Genomic DNA, 16,801 nt, shown 5'->3' on the forward strand with positions numbered 1-16,801 from the left:
GATACGTTACAAAGGGTCGCTTCTCCATTTTTTAGTAACCAGTCATATATTTTCCCTGGATTCAATCTTCTTTACACGAAAATATGGCCCAACAGGAGTTATGACCGCCGTCCTCTTGAAACCTGAGTACAGCATTGCATATAGATACAGAATGGGAAAAGAATATGCAAATATGTATGACAAAAGCATTTTAATTATTTGCATGAGTTAGGTTACCACTCAAATATTTTTATTGCATACTGAGGTAACAATATACATGTTGTAAAATATTAATTTAAAGGAAAGCATTTTTAAAGTACTCTATTATCACACGAAGTAAAAAGGCAAAAATATACCTTATCCGCTAAGAAGACAAACAGTAAATGAAGAATTGCAAGTATTAACAGTGAATATATATGTATATATATTTATATAGTATAGGTTGGAGACTGTGAGCAATGCAGCTGTAATGAAAGAGAGAAGAAAAATAAACCAAACTGTATAGTGTACAAATTGAAAGATATAACATTATATACAAGAGAATAAATTCAAAACTCTTGAGAGGAAAATTCACTACATAAAACAATAAATATGGACAGTTAGAAATAACCTAATACAGTAAAGAAACGTATAACTTTATCACATATTTTGTTTTCAAAACACTTTATCTAACATGTTAATTTTACGTTTTTAAATAGTCACAAAAATGTTTTCAATTATAAAATTTACCTTTCTATTATTGTTTATGCAACAATAACTTATTAAACAACGCAGCAGGCTAACATATGCAGTTTTAACCTAATCATTACCTCATATTTGCCTTGTAAATGCACTTATATGCATTATTTTCTTAAGTAAGAAAATATATAACACAGAAAACAAACAAAGATATAAATAAATAAATAAATAGTCTTTTGCTCTTCCAGTTAACAAATGGCACGCATATCACATTTTGCAATAATGTCATTCAAAGAACAATGGCTTGTGAGAGGGAGGGATTGAAACTGTGACAAATTGCAGTCACAAATGGTATAAGCCCAAATTTAAATGCATTATGTACACTTATAGAATATTATTGTGTCTTATATCTATAGACACACAAGTTATTGACAATTGACACATTGATCTGGAGGGCTTAGGTGTGGATATAAGATACTACGGGATGTACCGTAAGTAAGCCAATTGACAGAATGTACATTGATCTTGAACAATTTTTTTTGCAAATTAGAAAAGGAGGTCATGTCATACAAGAGCATTATTTGTTTTTCGGCTGTAACGAGTTGAGTATACTGTTAAAGTTCATCAAGTTGTGAAAATATAGGTTGAAACATGACTATTATATGTGTGAGCTAACTGGTTAGTTTACTGTTCTGCAGAATGTATACTTTTTTAAACGATATCAACTAAAAAGAATCATGAGGAGAACAATACTACACTGAGGGCCAGTTTTAAGCTATTTTTTAGATTTCTACTGTTAGATGTAAGTTTTAAAGGTCACTGACATGTGTATGGTAGAATACAAGGGTAAACAGTAAGGGTGGGGGGTGACATTGCGAAGAACGTTGATTGGCTGTTAACACCCATCGCATTCATATAACGTGATGGTATGTTGGTATTTGAATTCAGCCGATCAGGCTATTCCTCTAACTAACATAGAAAGACTTTTGGCAGCATTCTGTAAATAGAACTGAAATATCTTATAACATACCAGAACCATTATATGTTTTTACATGCACACCATATTACATGCAAATACATCAGATCTAGAAAACTGATTGCATCACCCATATGCTAAACTATTTAGCATATGAGTTGTGATACGGTTATACCCCTCTCTTCTCAAAACCTGCTGACACATAACAATGAATGTTTGTACAACAATGAGCAGATTTGGTTGGATCATCATCCGAGCACACGCTCACTAGATTCTTGATTATGGATTGGACACAGAGGCACTGTTAGTTGTTTTCCTGTTAATTTATGCGCTACAGTTCATGCTAACTATAGGAACGTAAATCTTAATTGTTTCTCTTACAGTTGTTTACTTGTCCCGTGACATCACTCTCGTAACGAATCACTAGCACACATGTGACGGAAGATTCCATTTTCTTCAGGTGCGTGTGTGTGAGAGAGAGAAGGCTTGTTCTTAATTCTTGAAGGTTTGTACCATGGAGGGCTCCATTGTTGTCTCTTGTACCACCTCCTTCTCACAGAAATTTATAAAGAAATTGATTGTTGCGCAGAAAAGGCGATTGTTGTGCTGTGCAAACCAATATTGGTAGATGGAGTCATCATTTTCTTCATGTCTTCACGTATGAGCAGATATAGCGGATTAATCCATGGTTTCCCTTTCAGATATTTAATCAGTTATTGTACATCTAATTTAAACACTATGCCACAATTAGTTTTTAACAATATAGGAAGCATGAAGTACTACAAGTATAATTTTAACTATATGAGAAAATCTTCGAAACATGTCAAGTTCATGTCAGTTCTTCCATCTACCAAGAATGGTTTGCTCAGATGTTCTAACGATATACTAACTTCTACACATGTATAATCAATTAACGTTTAAGAATTATTAAGAATTTAAAGTATTACTAGCTGAAGAGAACATTACAGATTCTAAATCCTAGTGCAAAATGTGATCATAGACTTGTGTTAAGTGCTAAGAAGAATGTGTTAATTATTAACCCCTACAAATTTATAATCGTCCATGCGTTTTCACTACTGACACTACCAATAACACGAAAAAGAAAGAGAGATGATGTTTTCCTTTCCTCGATCGTTAATATAATGCGTATTTTTTAAAATAATTTGTTGTTACTTGTCTTTTTTCCTAAAACAGAGACATGCACAGAAAAAAAATGAGTATATCACACATGTGATTCATTAACTCTAACAACTGCCGTATTGGTACCTGACACAATTTTTAGGTACAACAAGTGTGATGATGCCACAAAACGATAACTTGGCTTACAAATCGTACAAAATAAACTAGCAACTGCAACCTCACACGAAACACAACACGGACAAAAGTCACTAATACATAGGCCGACGTGTTTCTCTTCTGTTTATACTAGAAGTACGTAAAAATTGATGAATTTTGGTGGTTCATGCACTCAACAACACACAGTGTGCGCTTTCATCTTGAATTTCATGTCAAATACTGCTGGATTCTTTGGTAATATTTCTTACTAGTTAGTTTTGAGAATGTCGATAGTTTATCTTCAATGTGAACTTACACAGGATCGAATGCTTTTGTAATATCACTAAAATCAGCAAGTCGACACAACGTAAACGTGAAAGTTTTAGAAAACAAACTCCCAGGAAGCAAATGAAACATGTACTTAACGTTTACATGTTTATCAACAACAACAGAAGATAAGGATCGTCTTGAGAACCTTAAACAAAACAAAAACTTCACGAACAAATGAAGGAATAAACATGAAATAGGTAATATGGTAACTTTCTCACCCAAGAACTTCAAAATAACACTTTTTCCACTGCACCAGCATGAAAGCCCATAATCAAACAAACATAAGCACTGTCGTGCATTTTTTTTTTTTTTTTTTTTTGCTTTTGCTTTATGTTCAATAAGTTCAGTTTCTTATGTTAGCCCACTATTTGGATTTCCTCACAAAAACACATAACCACGGGTCTGGAACTTCTTTTGATCAACAACTTCTTCAGCACACACACAGGCAAACATATATTGAGGGCTTCATTGTACTTTACTTGGGGCTCACGTGTCATGAGGGGGAGGCCATATCCGCGGGTCAGTTGTCTCCCAATGATAATGCCTGGACAATCCTGGGATCTGCTTTGCTGCCCTCCCTGAATTCCTCCAAGGTGAGTTTGTCGTCATGGTTCTTGTCCATCTGGTTAAAGATCTTGTCGACTCTCTTCTGTGGAGTGTTTTCATCCTCTAGCGTGGGCTGCTGACCCTGAAAAAATACCACACATTAATAAATTTGTTTGGAGAGTTCTGGCACAGATAAACGTATTATAGGCAGATATCGAAGTCAGCTAGCAAACCATCTTTGCAATGATTTACTCTCCGCAAGAAGTTCTTGCGGAATGTCCCATACATCCGGGACACTGGGTCTTCTGATGTCATGCTTCGCCAGAAGATTGAAACACAGATATCTGAAGTTTAAATTTAGCAGCGCCATCTCTTGATCTGCTGTAAAACATATGCTCTAGAGGCGAAAGCAAAAAGGTGCCAGTGGCGCCTCTCAGCGGTGACTAGCAGAACTTCTTGCAGAGAGTCAATCATCGCGAAGATGGTTTGCTACCCGAGTTTAATATCTGCCTGTAATACATACATATATCTGTGGTTCTGGTGTTAGTAAATGATCATCCCATGTGACTACAGTTTGGTATATTTTCTTCAGTGAGAAAATAATGCTTTTGCAGGTGTTTCACATATCCGAGAGTTCTAAATCGAGCGGCTAGGGACTGTCTTAGCAACTTGAAAATATATGCTAACAGCACCAAAACTGACCTGCCTAACCTATCCACGTATGCATATAATAGCAGAAATAAGCATGTAAATAGGTTAGGCCGATTAAATTTTGTTTATTTAAGCTATTATATGCATACGTGGATAGGTTTGTCAGGTCAGGTTTGGTGCTGTTAGCATGTATTTCCAAGTTGCTAAGGCTGTCCCTGGCCGACACCAGCATAGAGATTATATGGCAGTACATTAAGACGCATAAGTACTTTTATTTCCAAGCAAATTGTCCATCACCAATTTTTTTCTCCTAGTTTTAGTCAATGAGAGTTTCAAGAATTGGAACAAACCGAGAAACAAGCAGCTGACTATCCCTGCACCAGAGGACGTACGAGTACATTGCTTAGAAATACATAGGATGAAAGGGAGATGTTAACGAAAATAGTCGTGTACAAATTACCGAGTAATACTTGTACATCCCACTGTACGACATCAGCAAATACAAATATGACACGAGACTTACTTTGCAAATTAGTCGCATACAAACTGTAATCAGGATAATCATTTACGTACACCATGCACATTACATACATACATCTACATATGCATATATACAACGAAACCACAATATGAAATACAGTAGTCTGCTAGAAACAAAAATGGCAGTAGACAAAAAAAAATACATTCTACAGTGATGTCTGATCAGAAAAGTCAATAAAACCGAGTTGGGGACAAATGAATTTTCCCCTTGAGTGAGTGTGAGACTAATATTCGAGGTATCCACCATCCGCTAACAATTCGGTGTCTTATTCTACTTTTATTTCTATATTTCAACATTGTTTTGGTTCTGATCAGACATTGCTGCATTAACTACGTTCTTCAGTATTAAATATTTGGAAGCTTTATTTGTGGAACACACTGCGTATATATATTACCTAGTTATTGCTCTTCCTTAGGAATTAACAATAAATATGCTATGATAAAGGCTTGATAAAGTGTAGTATTATAACAATTTTTATACAAAATTATTATTACAATTATTGTTACTATTGTCGCTTATTTTATGTTAATTGTGGTCATTACTCGATTCCCACTCTCAATTAAAGACCTACAATTACACTGCAACAAACATTACAGTTTTATTTTTCACGTTTCACCACTTCCCACGACCTTTCCTCAGGTCAAAAGATAATATTCTATGTTCAACAATGTGTTTTGTACAAGTAGGATAAACAACACTCTTGAGTAACAAGAATTACACAAGTAAATGCTGGTCCAAATATGATACTTAAACCGATAAGAGTTGTGGAATTTCTGATATTAAAACTTATGAAAAAAAGGACCACAAAAATCTAGTGCTTGTAAATATGTGTTTTCATTGATTGAAACTGACCATGAGAGCGAAAAACATTCAATTATTCATGATGTTCCAAGTTTTCGAAAGGGTACCTATGCTCATTGTAACAACGCCATATAACCTAAAAAATGAAAATTAAATAACCAAGCACGATAAAATAAAAATACATACATACGTACACTCAGTGTTCCAAAACTGGGGGGCGGGCAAAGTGACGAAAGTAGAGGGGCAAAGTAGAGGACTTTCCCTTGGCAAATAAGATTTAGCATAGTGCGGGAGCAAAAGTTGTAAAAAGTGGGAGATGGCAAACCGCCCCTCTCGACCCCCCCTAATCGCCGCCAATGCGTACACTGCCTCTTATCTCTCAAGTGATAAATAGCGGTTGTAAATACTTATTAGAGGGGAATTGATTTCCTCTTGGCCTATTTCCTGAAGTAGGAATGTCAATGAAGTTTTTCGTTATCATGCAATCGTATATATATATCACAAAATAAACATATAATTTCCTGTCTATGTATACGATGTATACAATCATGTTGATGGTCATTTCCGGGAGATCTTGAAATGTCCTGACACCTAACCTATTCCCGACTAAAGTTATCTGTAGGGCTCGAAAGTTGAAGACCTATAAATTGTCAAAAAGAAGACCTATAAAAAGACCTAAAATATCAAAAAAGGACCTAAAAACGGAAAAAAAGGACGTATAAATGTGATCCAAATTAATTAATAACTTCAGTTTTAATTACATATTTAATGAATTAAAAAAATACAAAATTCTGGTGGTATGGAACACACAATACGAAAAAACTGAAAGGTTCAAAACAAGATAAAGTTGCCACTTACAGCGCGACTTTCCACACAAGTTACGGTTAAAGGACCTTGTACCGTACCTGCTTCAGTCATCCAAAAATGTTTTTTCTCTCGTTTCAGGAATGGTTCAAATATATTTCTTTACTACAGAAAGGATGTTTAAGAGGTGATGAACTGATGGTGATTCGAATTAAGAATGGGCAGTAAAAACGTAGTCGAAAGAAGGTGAAGTTGCAAAACAAAAAAGCCGTTAAGACCTAAAAAAGGCTAAAAAAGGACCAATAAGTCAAAAAACGCCGAAAAAGGCAAAAAAGGACAAATCAAACCCACCCTTTTCTGGCCTACAATGACCCAAAATGAACATATATTATGTTGGGCCTCGTCTTCGGACACTAGGGAAAAAAAGGATTTTTCCTCAACTTCCGAGACCTAGTTATCTGCATTTAATTCACAACTCTCACTACGCGCGGCGCCAGGATTGAAGATTATTTTATTCGAAAGAAAAAAAACCACTGTCATTTATATAGCCTATTTATATAATCTGATACATAGTGATTCAGATTATGATGATAATTATTATAAATATTTGTAAGGAGCAAGGTCACACCTATTCTTACTTCTTTGATTTTGCGTCTTTTATGACTATTTGGAACTTCTCTACATACATTTTAATGTAAAAAAAAAAAAAATATAATCAATTTCGTGACTAAGCTATTTAGGCAACTAGAACAGGAAAAATACTCGTGACTATCGTAAAATTATCTTTGATTGGTAGTAAAAACGACATTTATATAGCACAGTTACAGCTATGTTGTACTTAGGTACGTCAACACCACCAAAACGGGAGAAGTAGATGACTTTATTGCAAATATTACTACAATCTAATACAATTATTATTATTAATAAATGAAAATTGGGTTGGCTGACATGAACACAAGGGATGGGCAAGCACCCTCACGCACCCCTCCCCAGCGCTACCTAGGAGTGTGGTGGGTGCACTTCACACTTGGGAGTTTGTTGAAGAGCAATTTCGTTACAAGACACGAAGGTCTGTGTTACAACCTTTATTTAGCTTTAACAGCAGATGCATTGTTAAGTCACACTCTAAATCATACTCTTCGACTTATACCTGAATCAAACGAGGCTAGATTTCCTGCTGGATTTTCCAGTTGGACTTGGACTAGTGGTGTGGTACTTTCTCATCTGATAGTTTTCGTCTCACGCTGTGCTATACTCGTTACCGCACTTGATTGTAGAGTTTTTTCCCAACAGGCATTGCGCAGAGAAGCGACTTGAGCTAGTACTTTGAAGGAGAATAGCTACTTATTTTCCTTACAATTGCCAAAATTATAAGTAAAGCATGTGCTCGAATGAAAATATGGTAGTCAAGGTGTACCCAACATGCTTTTAATGAAATCAGGTATGTGTTTATACATGACATTCGCAGGATTCGTATATAAAAATATTTGGTTCAACAAAATATGTCAAACATTTAATACAGTTGTAAAAATAAAGATTATCGGCTAATCACATGCTGTGTACAAATATCATTGCTATGGATAAATTCCTAAATGTTATTTCTTTACAAAAATAAGCAACATCCGGAAAGCACAGACAAAAACAATTTTCCTCACCAAACTCACAGAGAATTTTACATGACCTAACTTTCGCTCTGATTGGCTGTTACCACCACATCTAACAGAGAAGTCAGTTGCAGTTAGAACATAGTCTAGTCGCCAAAACCAGTCTAGCAGCCAGCCAGGCAGCTAGGGCATTCTTACTGGAATGTAGTTCCGTGTGATCCGACTTTTATTTACACCATACTTTTTATAGGAACGTAAAGTGCAAATAGCGAATGAAAACATGGATAGGACAATCATCTTGTGTGTGGTTAATTCTTTTTTCTTTGTTTTGGCTGAATGCCTTTTATAATCTGTGTTTAGCTCTGTATTGGTGGCGTAACAGACCATTGTGAACGATGGCTTGCCAAGAGGCTTTCAATCGTGTGACGTGAGGATAGCGCTGTCCCACCATGTATCAGTTCAGCAATACTCAATCCAACCATTCCGCTACGTATTGTTTTTATATTTCGTATGAACAGGCTCGTGCTCGTGGGCAGATATTTACAGTGTAATATTCTCAGAACTGATCCATATACTGAATAGTTTAAACCTTAGAGCTATGAAAGGCAATAACTAGATTCATGAAAATTCATCGAAAGTTGATTTCTAGGCAAAATAAGTCAAATGCAATTTCGTTAAAGTGGAAGAAGCTGGACCGATAAAGTTTCAAGCCCTTGCACACGAAGATATTTCATTAAAAACTTAGAACGGCGTAAGAAATGAGAGTTTGTATGTTCAGTTTATTACAGGATATAAACGTCATTGTAACGACACCTCGGGAGCGATCTCTCGCGCGAAGAAGCCTCTTATTATGATAGCAGGTATTAGCATCGTGCGAAATTGTTCCTGCATTATAATTTATGTTTAATTTACTGGGTGCTTGCTACCCGCCTAGCGAATAACACAAGAGGATACGCCCTTACCATCAAGGAAAATGGTAGGCATTGAAAGGTCGCGTTGAACATTAAACGTCGAACTTAGGTTTTTATGACGTCATCAAGAGCGGTTACAGCGCAGTGTTTTGCTGGTAGTATTCCTCTTTCTTTTCGGATTCGTTTCTCAATTGAGAAGGATCAAGAAGCAGGCGCGAACACTATTTTATGGGGAAAAAACAGCAAAAATCGGAGTGCTTGTTTTGTGACGAATCTACAACCAAGCCAGTAATAATCACTGGAGACATAGTCTCAACTTGACAAACAAGAGGCGTATCCTGCAAAGAAACGGTGGAGAGTGCTATTGTACAGATCAAGCATTTCAGCTCAAAACATCAAAACTGAACAGAATATTGTGACATATTCATTAGAAAAGTGGTTATTATACGTAGTTTTAGATTTTCTCTAGTGATTTAATATGAACAGCCTGCCAGAGTTTATTTCTTGACACGTCAGTATTCACAACTACATGCATTGAATCACAAAGAAAGTAGGCTACTGTTGTAAAGATGGAAGTTGAAAGGAACAAGTCTGCGGCATATAGCTACTTGTACTTCAATATGGTTGCCTCAAAAGATAAAGTTGTTACTGTGGAGTGGTGATGAAGATGTACAATATTAAGTTAGTATTTTATTATATGAAAAACTTATGGATTGAATATGATGTAACAAATTAAAATAACAATGTTCAACTCTTGATAATTACTTTAAATTTTCATCACCAGGAGCTCCTAAATCAATTGCTGGTCGATCATTACTCTTTTCAAAGTATCATAAATTATAACTCCGATTCATAGTTGTAAGGAGAAATGTGTGTGTCATGAATTGATCCTTGACACACTCCTGAAACGAAATATCTCGAGCGAACTTTTCAACTTTTGCCAATATGTCTTATTTTCATTAACAACTCTGATAACATAGTACTTAGATTTGTAGCAAAGTTAGCATTAATGTGAATCTGTTCATGAAAAAATGAATATTACGACATTTGTAGTACAAATGAGTAAACATATAATATGCCTTTTATAATTTTCTGCTAATTCCAAAACTGACAACATGCACTCAACCTATTGATATGTAGATACATTACTACATTCAATACAAGTGATGTGAAGAAAATCAGTGGAATATAGAATACTTGGGAAGTGATTAGTGGAGTGATAAGTGATTCTGTGACATGGTTGGATGGTTTAACAATATATCAAATACACTTATCTATGCAGGAAATAATTCTTACCAAATAGCATTGTATATTTACTACCTTCCCAAAAGGTGGGAATCCTTGCAATTTGTCTGTATACTGTTTGTATTTTGTGCTTACACATAAATTCAGCAATGCTTTGGCACCATTCTGCAAAAATAGAAGTTAAACTAGTGATCTGTTTTTAATATAAAAACTTTATTCCGTTGGACAGAGGTTAAAATTCTGGGAATGAAGTAAAACAAAAACAATATTTTTTTAAAACACTGGTATTTGAAGGGTCTCGTCTTCTGTTTATTACTCTTTTGTTATTAGGAGAGTTCTTTCTTCAAATTTATTTGTTATTCGATTTAAAAAAGTCGATTTTCCATCTCTCTAGGTTAACCACAACAATGAAAATATACGATATGGACATATGAAAGAGCAAACACATTCATCAACATCCATGATTTTGAAGTGAAGTGAAAAAAAGTTAATACTTGGTACTTAAAAACTAAACTGCATGATGCAACAGCCCTTTGAGGCACCAAGTCTTTACGGGTAGATGTTCATTGTGTGACAAATGGTTAACGCATCGAATCCCATCGCCACTATTATCTGGCCTTGCAGACTTCAAATAGCTTCGTTTTAAGTGGTTTACCAATTTCCCTCATGATGCTGATGTCAACATCGGATTTTTTGGGGCATCTACAAAGGATCTACCCAGAGACTGCCCATATCAAAGACTACTTCGTAGTCCACCAGAAAGAACGCAGTACGTAAAATATATGCATATTAAAATATCTTACAGAGCAAATTGTGCATTGCTAAAGACATTCATAGTTCCCTTACATTCTATATATGTTTCAGGAATTAACATTTCATAGTACACACTACCATGCCTTGTACACGCTATACTTGACTTCTTACGTTGTTAGGGTGGCAATAGTGGACAATAAAAGTTTTTGAACTGATTTAGAAACATGTAAATCACTGTGAGATATATCAATCAAAAAACTACCACAATCGGGATAAAATTGTGACCGTGGACAATTTTCAATTGTTGAATCCTGGACTGGGCATGGTGGTCATCAATTCATATACTGTATTATTAATCCATCCTAACAGTTGTGATTAGCCACAAGGCGTATAAAAGCGACGTTTTTCAAGCAACCTTAAGAACAGGGCCCGAAACTCTCCATACGCCTCTTTTTCTTCCAAAATCTCTTTAACCCACTCCTCTTACCATTCTCCAATAATAATTTTAATAAGGGGTTTTTCAACAGCAATATATCATAGGGCATTTCGATGCATTCTGCATATCAAACTCTACCAGTACATTGGAAATTTTCCTGACACCATAACTTCCGTCCGCGGAACACGGTAATGTGACCATAACCTTAGTGTTACCATCATCATTTTATACATCATATCAATGGATCCCGACTGACCAAAACTACTAATATCAGACAATCTTGCAGGATACCCAAACAAGCAACTATACACGCTATCTAAATGTTAGTGATAATGGTGTTAAATTAGGATGCAATTTTAGCCGGACATTACGTACAGTCTTTCTTTTAATTTACTTTGTAAAGCGATTTCTTTTCACAATACGTAAAGTTGCAAAGGCAACAAAGAAGACCAACGATAAGATCCAACTAAGGTTGCAACTTAACTAGCTACTTGCGTTATAAGCCAGTTGAAGGGTGTAGCAGGACTACTCAAGCAGAAGTATTTATACTTACTACCATCTGATATATGGCGTCTACGATGTTGTACATTTCATCGCGGGTTATGTATCCATCGTTGTCGACATCATATAGACGGAAGGCCCCTGGAAGATAGAAAAAAGGTTATATTTTGTTGTTTAAATCACTTTCTGCTGTTGCAAATCGTAATTTGACCATGCCCACTACTAGTACAGCCAACGGCTATGATGAATAGGAGGCAAATTGTATATCACGATGTCAATTCGTTCTGTTTACCTTAATGTACAGTCACGGGCACTTCTGGGTTGTAACAATGCTACTGACTCCCAATGGGTTTGTTACAATCCAGAAGTGTCTGCGACTGTACAGTTCAAGAATTGAAAAAAGAAGAGAAGAAGAAGCAGTGCAGAGCCTCGTCTCAAATCTAAGTACAATTCCATTTAATTAAAACACAAAGAACGAAAAAAAAAGTACGACAATAGCAATGAACAATTTGTCTATTGTTATCGGCGCCATTGATTGCGGTTTCGGTGTGTGTGTGTGTGGAATAGTATATTTACAGGTTCCTAAACACTCTTACCTATCTCGTCCTGTTTACATATTTCATTATTGTACACTGCTGTTCAGATAAAGTGGCACATATTCAAACTGTCCAACCGTATAAAATGTGCCACCTTGTGTGAACAGGAGTGTACATTGGCAAAGGAGTGACGATGTAGCTACGTGTTTTTATTTACACTCCAATTAAAGTTCTATTTCTCTTGTAGTTTACTGTTCTTACAAGCACATAAACACAATTTTTGATGTAACGTTATAACTGTAACATCATTTAAATTAAGAATAAATGTCTGATGAAGGGAGTGTGTGTTATCCCGAAACGTTACATCCAAAAATGTATTTACGTGCTTGTAACAACCGTAAACTACAAGATGAATAATTCTACAATACAAGCAATACGTACATACAAGAAGAAGTAACGTCTTGATTGAAGATATTTCGTTAGACAGTATTCAGAACTTTCCAGTTTTGCTCGTATAAGTTGGAAACACAAGATCTGATCTGTTTTTTTCATTTGCATGTTGTTCAACCGTTGGTAACTCAGCAGGCAGATGAAACTATCACAAACCAACCAATTCTGCAAAGTTAAGGTTGTGTTTATAAGCTGTTTGTAAGGTGAAATTTCAGTCAGCCGCGAATATTATTGAAACAAATTTTTAAAATAAAAATATATATGTTGCCGCAAATAATTTTCACAGTACTGTGGTATTGTTACATATTAAGTAGCATAATTTATGATTTTTCTGATTGCACAGTACAATGATGAGAAGGTAAATGCAACGAATGTTTGAGCGTATGGCACCAGAGATATTTTAGGCTCTAATCTGACGTTCTTTCATTTTAAAGCTGGACCTGTTGGAGATTATAACCCCCGATCAACATCCCTTGAGCACGTCACTGTTTAAATAAATGCGGTGTAGGTGCCTTCATTTATCCAAGCTAAACTAACTTGCAAGAGTGTCTGTTCATTGCTTGCTCACTTCTTAATCCTGTTGTTTCTTTTGGTCGTCTTTTATCTTCACCACGAGTCTTAACATTGTAGAATCGTTCCCTTCGAAATGGTAAACTTTGTTTCCTCCCCTTGCACCCAATCCTTCAGTGGTCGCAGGGGATTTTTGTGTTCTCGATCGGAGCAAACGAATGGCCGCCCTTAAAAACAAGTTACTTCGACAGCAATTTTATGGCCAGCATAAATTTCTCAGCGGCATTTCCCGCAAATGATCCTCCCTCCAGCGTTGTCGGCCGCAATTCAAAGTGGTAAATTACTTGAGAACTCTTCGAAGCAATTGGGTGCAGGCGTTCCAATACACAGCGCCTGGGAGCTTTAGAGAGGAACGAAGAAATCGCGTCAAGTCTGCTAAGTTTCGCTACAGCTGGAACATGATTTGTGGTCGAGAGCTGCTGGTCATTATACTGTGCTGGTGGGAATACAACAGTCAGTCTTCCCCTTGAGGTTTGGTCACAGACTAAATATCAGATCCTTCACTTCTTTACAAAATTGGCAGCTATTGACCAATCTTGTCTACGTCTGATTCTGTATCGTCTCTATTATGATGATTCAAGTGTATTTAAAGTTCTGTTTTTGTTAATTCTTCATTTCCTATTCTAATGTTTTTTTCTTTTTTGTTGCTATCAAAGCTTTGCTTCGATTTCATTTCATTGATTTTCAACTTCTCCCTCCCATACATCAGGCTGGTTTTGGACCATTCCTTCTCTTTTTTGCACATAAGAAACATTTGAATCGACTAACCACAAACAGCACTGCATTTGAATATTCCTATCCAATTATTTCCTCTACTACGATGCTTATTCTGACCATTTATGTCAAATCACTCCGTTCACCCAAATGCAAGCTTACCAAACTTACGGGGACTGAAATCGGAATTTATTCTGGGCCCTCTTAAAATATGGGATGAAACTAATCTGATAGCTATTTTAACCGCCTCGGTGGCCAAGCATGTTGAGTGACCCGCAAACGATCTGGCCAAAAGGTCCTGTGTTCAACTTCCGGCTTTGTGTAGAGTGTTCCTTGGATGCGCATCATCAATCACCTAACCATCATTGACCTTCATCGCAACCATAGCTCTTTTCCAGTCTTGCGGCGGGCGCCCTACATGCTGGCAAGGGAAATGGGAAGCAGAAAAGCGACCAATTCAACGCTATAAGAAACGCAGCTGGCTGTAGAATGAGGTGTGGGCAGAACTTCCTCATCTCGACGTCGTAACTCTCGGGAGTAGAAAATACCTTTAGTACACTAAATAAACCCAAAAGCGAGGGAAAGTAAGAAAAATACATTTCTATTCATCGTTGAAGCTGCTGCTGTAAACAATCTAGAAATGCAAAACTACGAATCTTTGTAACAAGACTATAATATCCCTCTGAAATTAAATTGATTGATTGTTTGATTTATTGATTTGTTGTTTTAAGTCCACTTTATGCACAGAAAGGATATTCCGGACTGGACCTACAGTTTAGTGGTATCCGAATCACTATGTGCCTCCACCGGGTATCAAACCCGGGACCCCTTGGTTACAAGGCGAGGACGCTACCTCTGAAATCAAACATTCATATGAAACGAAGAGTATCCATTTTAATAGAATGCTTAGTCTATTTCTGAGTTACGAAACAAGCATAAATAGAAAGTTCAAATTATTGTAACTAACTACAAATTTAGTTCTTTTCCCCTCACAGTTTGAACTAATGAAAATTTTAATTGTTTTAATGATGCATATCAGTCGTGGTTTTTATAACAAATATAACATGTCTGAATGCTATTTAAAAGAAATCGGAAAATTTTAACGATAAGTATTAATATGGACGGACTGTCCAAACTTAATCGGGACGTCGGTAGCCTTAGGAAATGAGAGACCCTTATGTTTTGAAAATTGAAAATGTATAATTTCCTATTGATTTCTATATATAACAAATATCTACTGATAAAATTTTACAACAAAGCAAACAATTTTCTGTAGAGGCCTTGTTTTGTAGCAACGAGCTCTCTAAAAATATATTTTATCCTTTGTGTATGGAAACGTGCACAGTTCATCATTTGTCACTGATAATTATTTTATCTGCCTACGGGTTTCCTTTGACTAGTACGCACATATCCCGATTACAAATGGAGATATTTCGCTACTTTAGTTTCTATTATTTTCTATCCTCTATTCGAATGTGATAGCGTTTGCACAAAAAATAATTGAATCCACGATTCAGTAATATTTTCGGCCTATATGGATCCTGGGTAATTGATTTGCTTTACTTTACTTCGATTTTTCTGCTACTTTTGGCTAATTTCCGAAGATAGGGATGAGTGATGATATGATGAAATTGATGAATGGACAATCACAAACATACATGCCCAGGCCGGGATTCGAACCCGGGACCCCTGGCGTCTTAATGCGATGTGCTATGGGGGCCGATTGTCGTTATTTGGTCTGATACCTCTAAGGACGGCTGGTGGCTTTACCCAAAGTCCTTTATACAAGTCCTTATTTGCATAATATTCAAAGTTTCCATGCAAGCTTTACTTTTCACAAATATGTCAAACGCTTTTTTCCACAAGGATGATACAATTGCTAGGTCGTTCCCATATTCGTTCTGCTTCCCTATTGGGAAACAAGGCTAGACGTCTCAAGTTGCAAATGCTTGCCTGTTTCGTCTCGATGTCTTCGGTGGCGAGATCAAAAGTCACAGGGTGTTTGTTTACATAAAACAGTCAACTTTACCATTGCCATGTCTGAATAGGTTACACAGTAAAGAAATTTGGATTTGGGCGAAATTTTCATTTCTAATTTACTAAAATCTCGAAAGAGTCTCGTTCTCGGTTTCGTCTCGTTAAGTCGAAGAGTCTGATCTCGTCGTCCTCCTAATTTGATCTTGATATTACTTTATCGTGCCCATTGATATCATCGTGTTATATTAGACGGCGCCTTCTTAAGAATTTACGTATCGCTTTATCTAATCTATTCAACGACAGTGGAATTAAATCTGTACCTTTCTTCTATCGACATCTAGGACGGAAGATGACACGTCGTTTCTACAGGTAAGCTATCTCTATACGCTTTGATTTTATATTTAATAGCAGTGAGGAGTGAGGATGTTTTATGGCTCATTTGGAATCAATCGGTCAGAGCAGTGTTCTTGCACTGTTTAATCTAGTGAGACTGCGCGAATCTTCATGCTGCAGGGGGCAGCAC

At 36.3% G+C, this 16,801-nt stretch overlaps 1 protein-coding gene across 2 annotated transcripts in view; it reads right to left on the reverse strand.

Annotated features, from left to right (window-relative positions):
• Nucleotides 1–204: 204 nt before the first annotated feature.
• Nucleotides 205–16,801, reverse strand: part of LOC145987726 (frequenin-2) — a 534,394-nt gene continuing 517,797 nt past the window's right edge. Inside the window, exons 6-7 of one of the 2 annotated variants that reach the window (XM_083122324.1) lie at nucleotides 12,087–12,172; nucleotides 205–3,926 (exon numbers count right to left, since the gene is read on the reverse strand). In XM_083122324.1, the coding sequence (XP_082978450.1) occupies nucleotides 3,759–3,926; nucleotides 12,087–12,172 (254 nt within the window). In that variant the 3' untranslated portion in view covers nucleotides 205–3,758. Of the gene's footprint in view, nucleotides 3,927–12,083; nucleotides 12,173–16,801 lie in introns of both variants that reach the window. The other variant, XM_083122323.1, reaches the window with a different exon arrangement.

This window comes from Lepisma saccharinum, chromosome 5 (assembly GCF_977018435.1).
Source record: "Lepisma saccharinum chromosome 5, izLepSacc3.1, whole genome shotgun sequence".
Classification (NCBI taxonomy): domain Eukaryota; kingdom Metazoa; phylum Arthropoda; class Insecta; order Zygentoma; family Lepismatidae; genus Lepisma; species Lepisma saccharinum.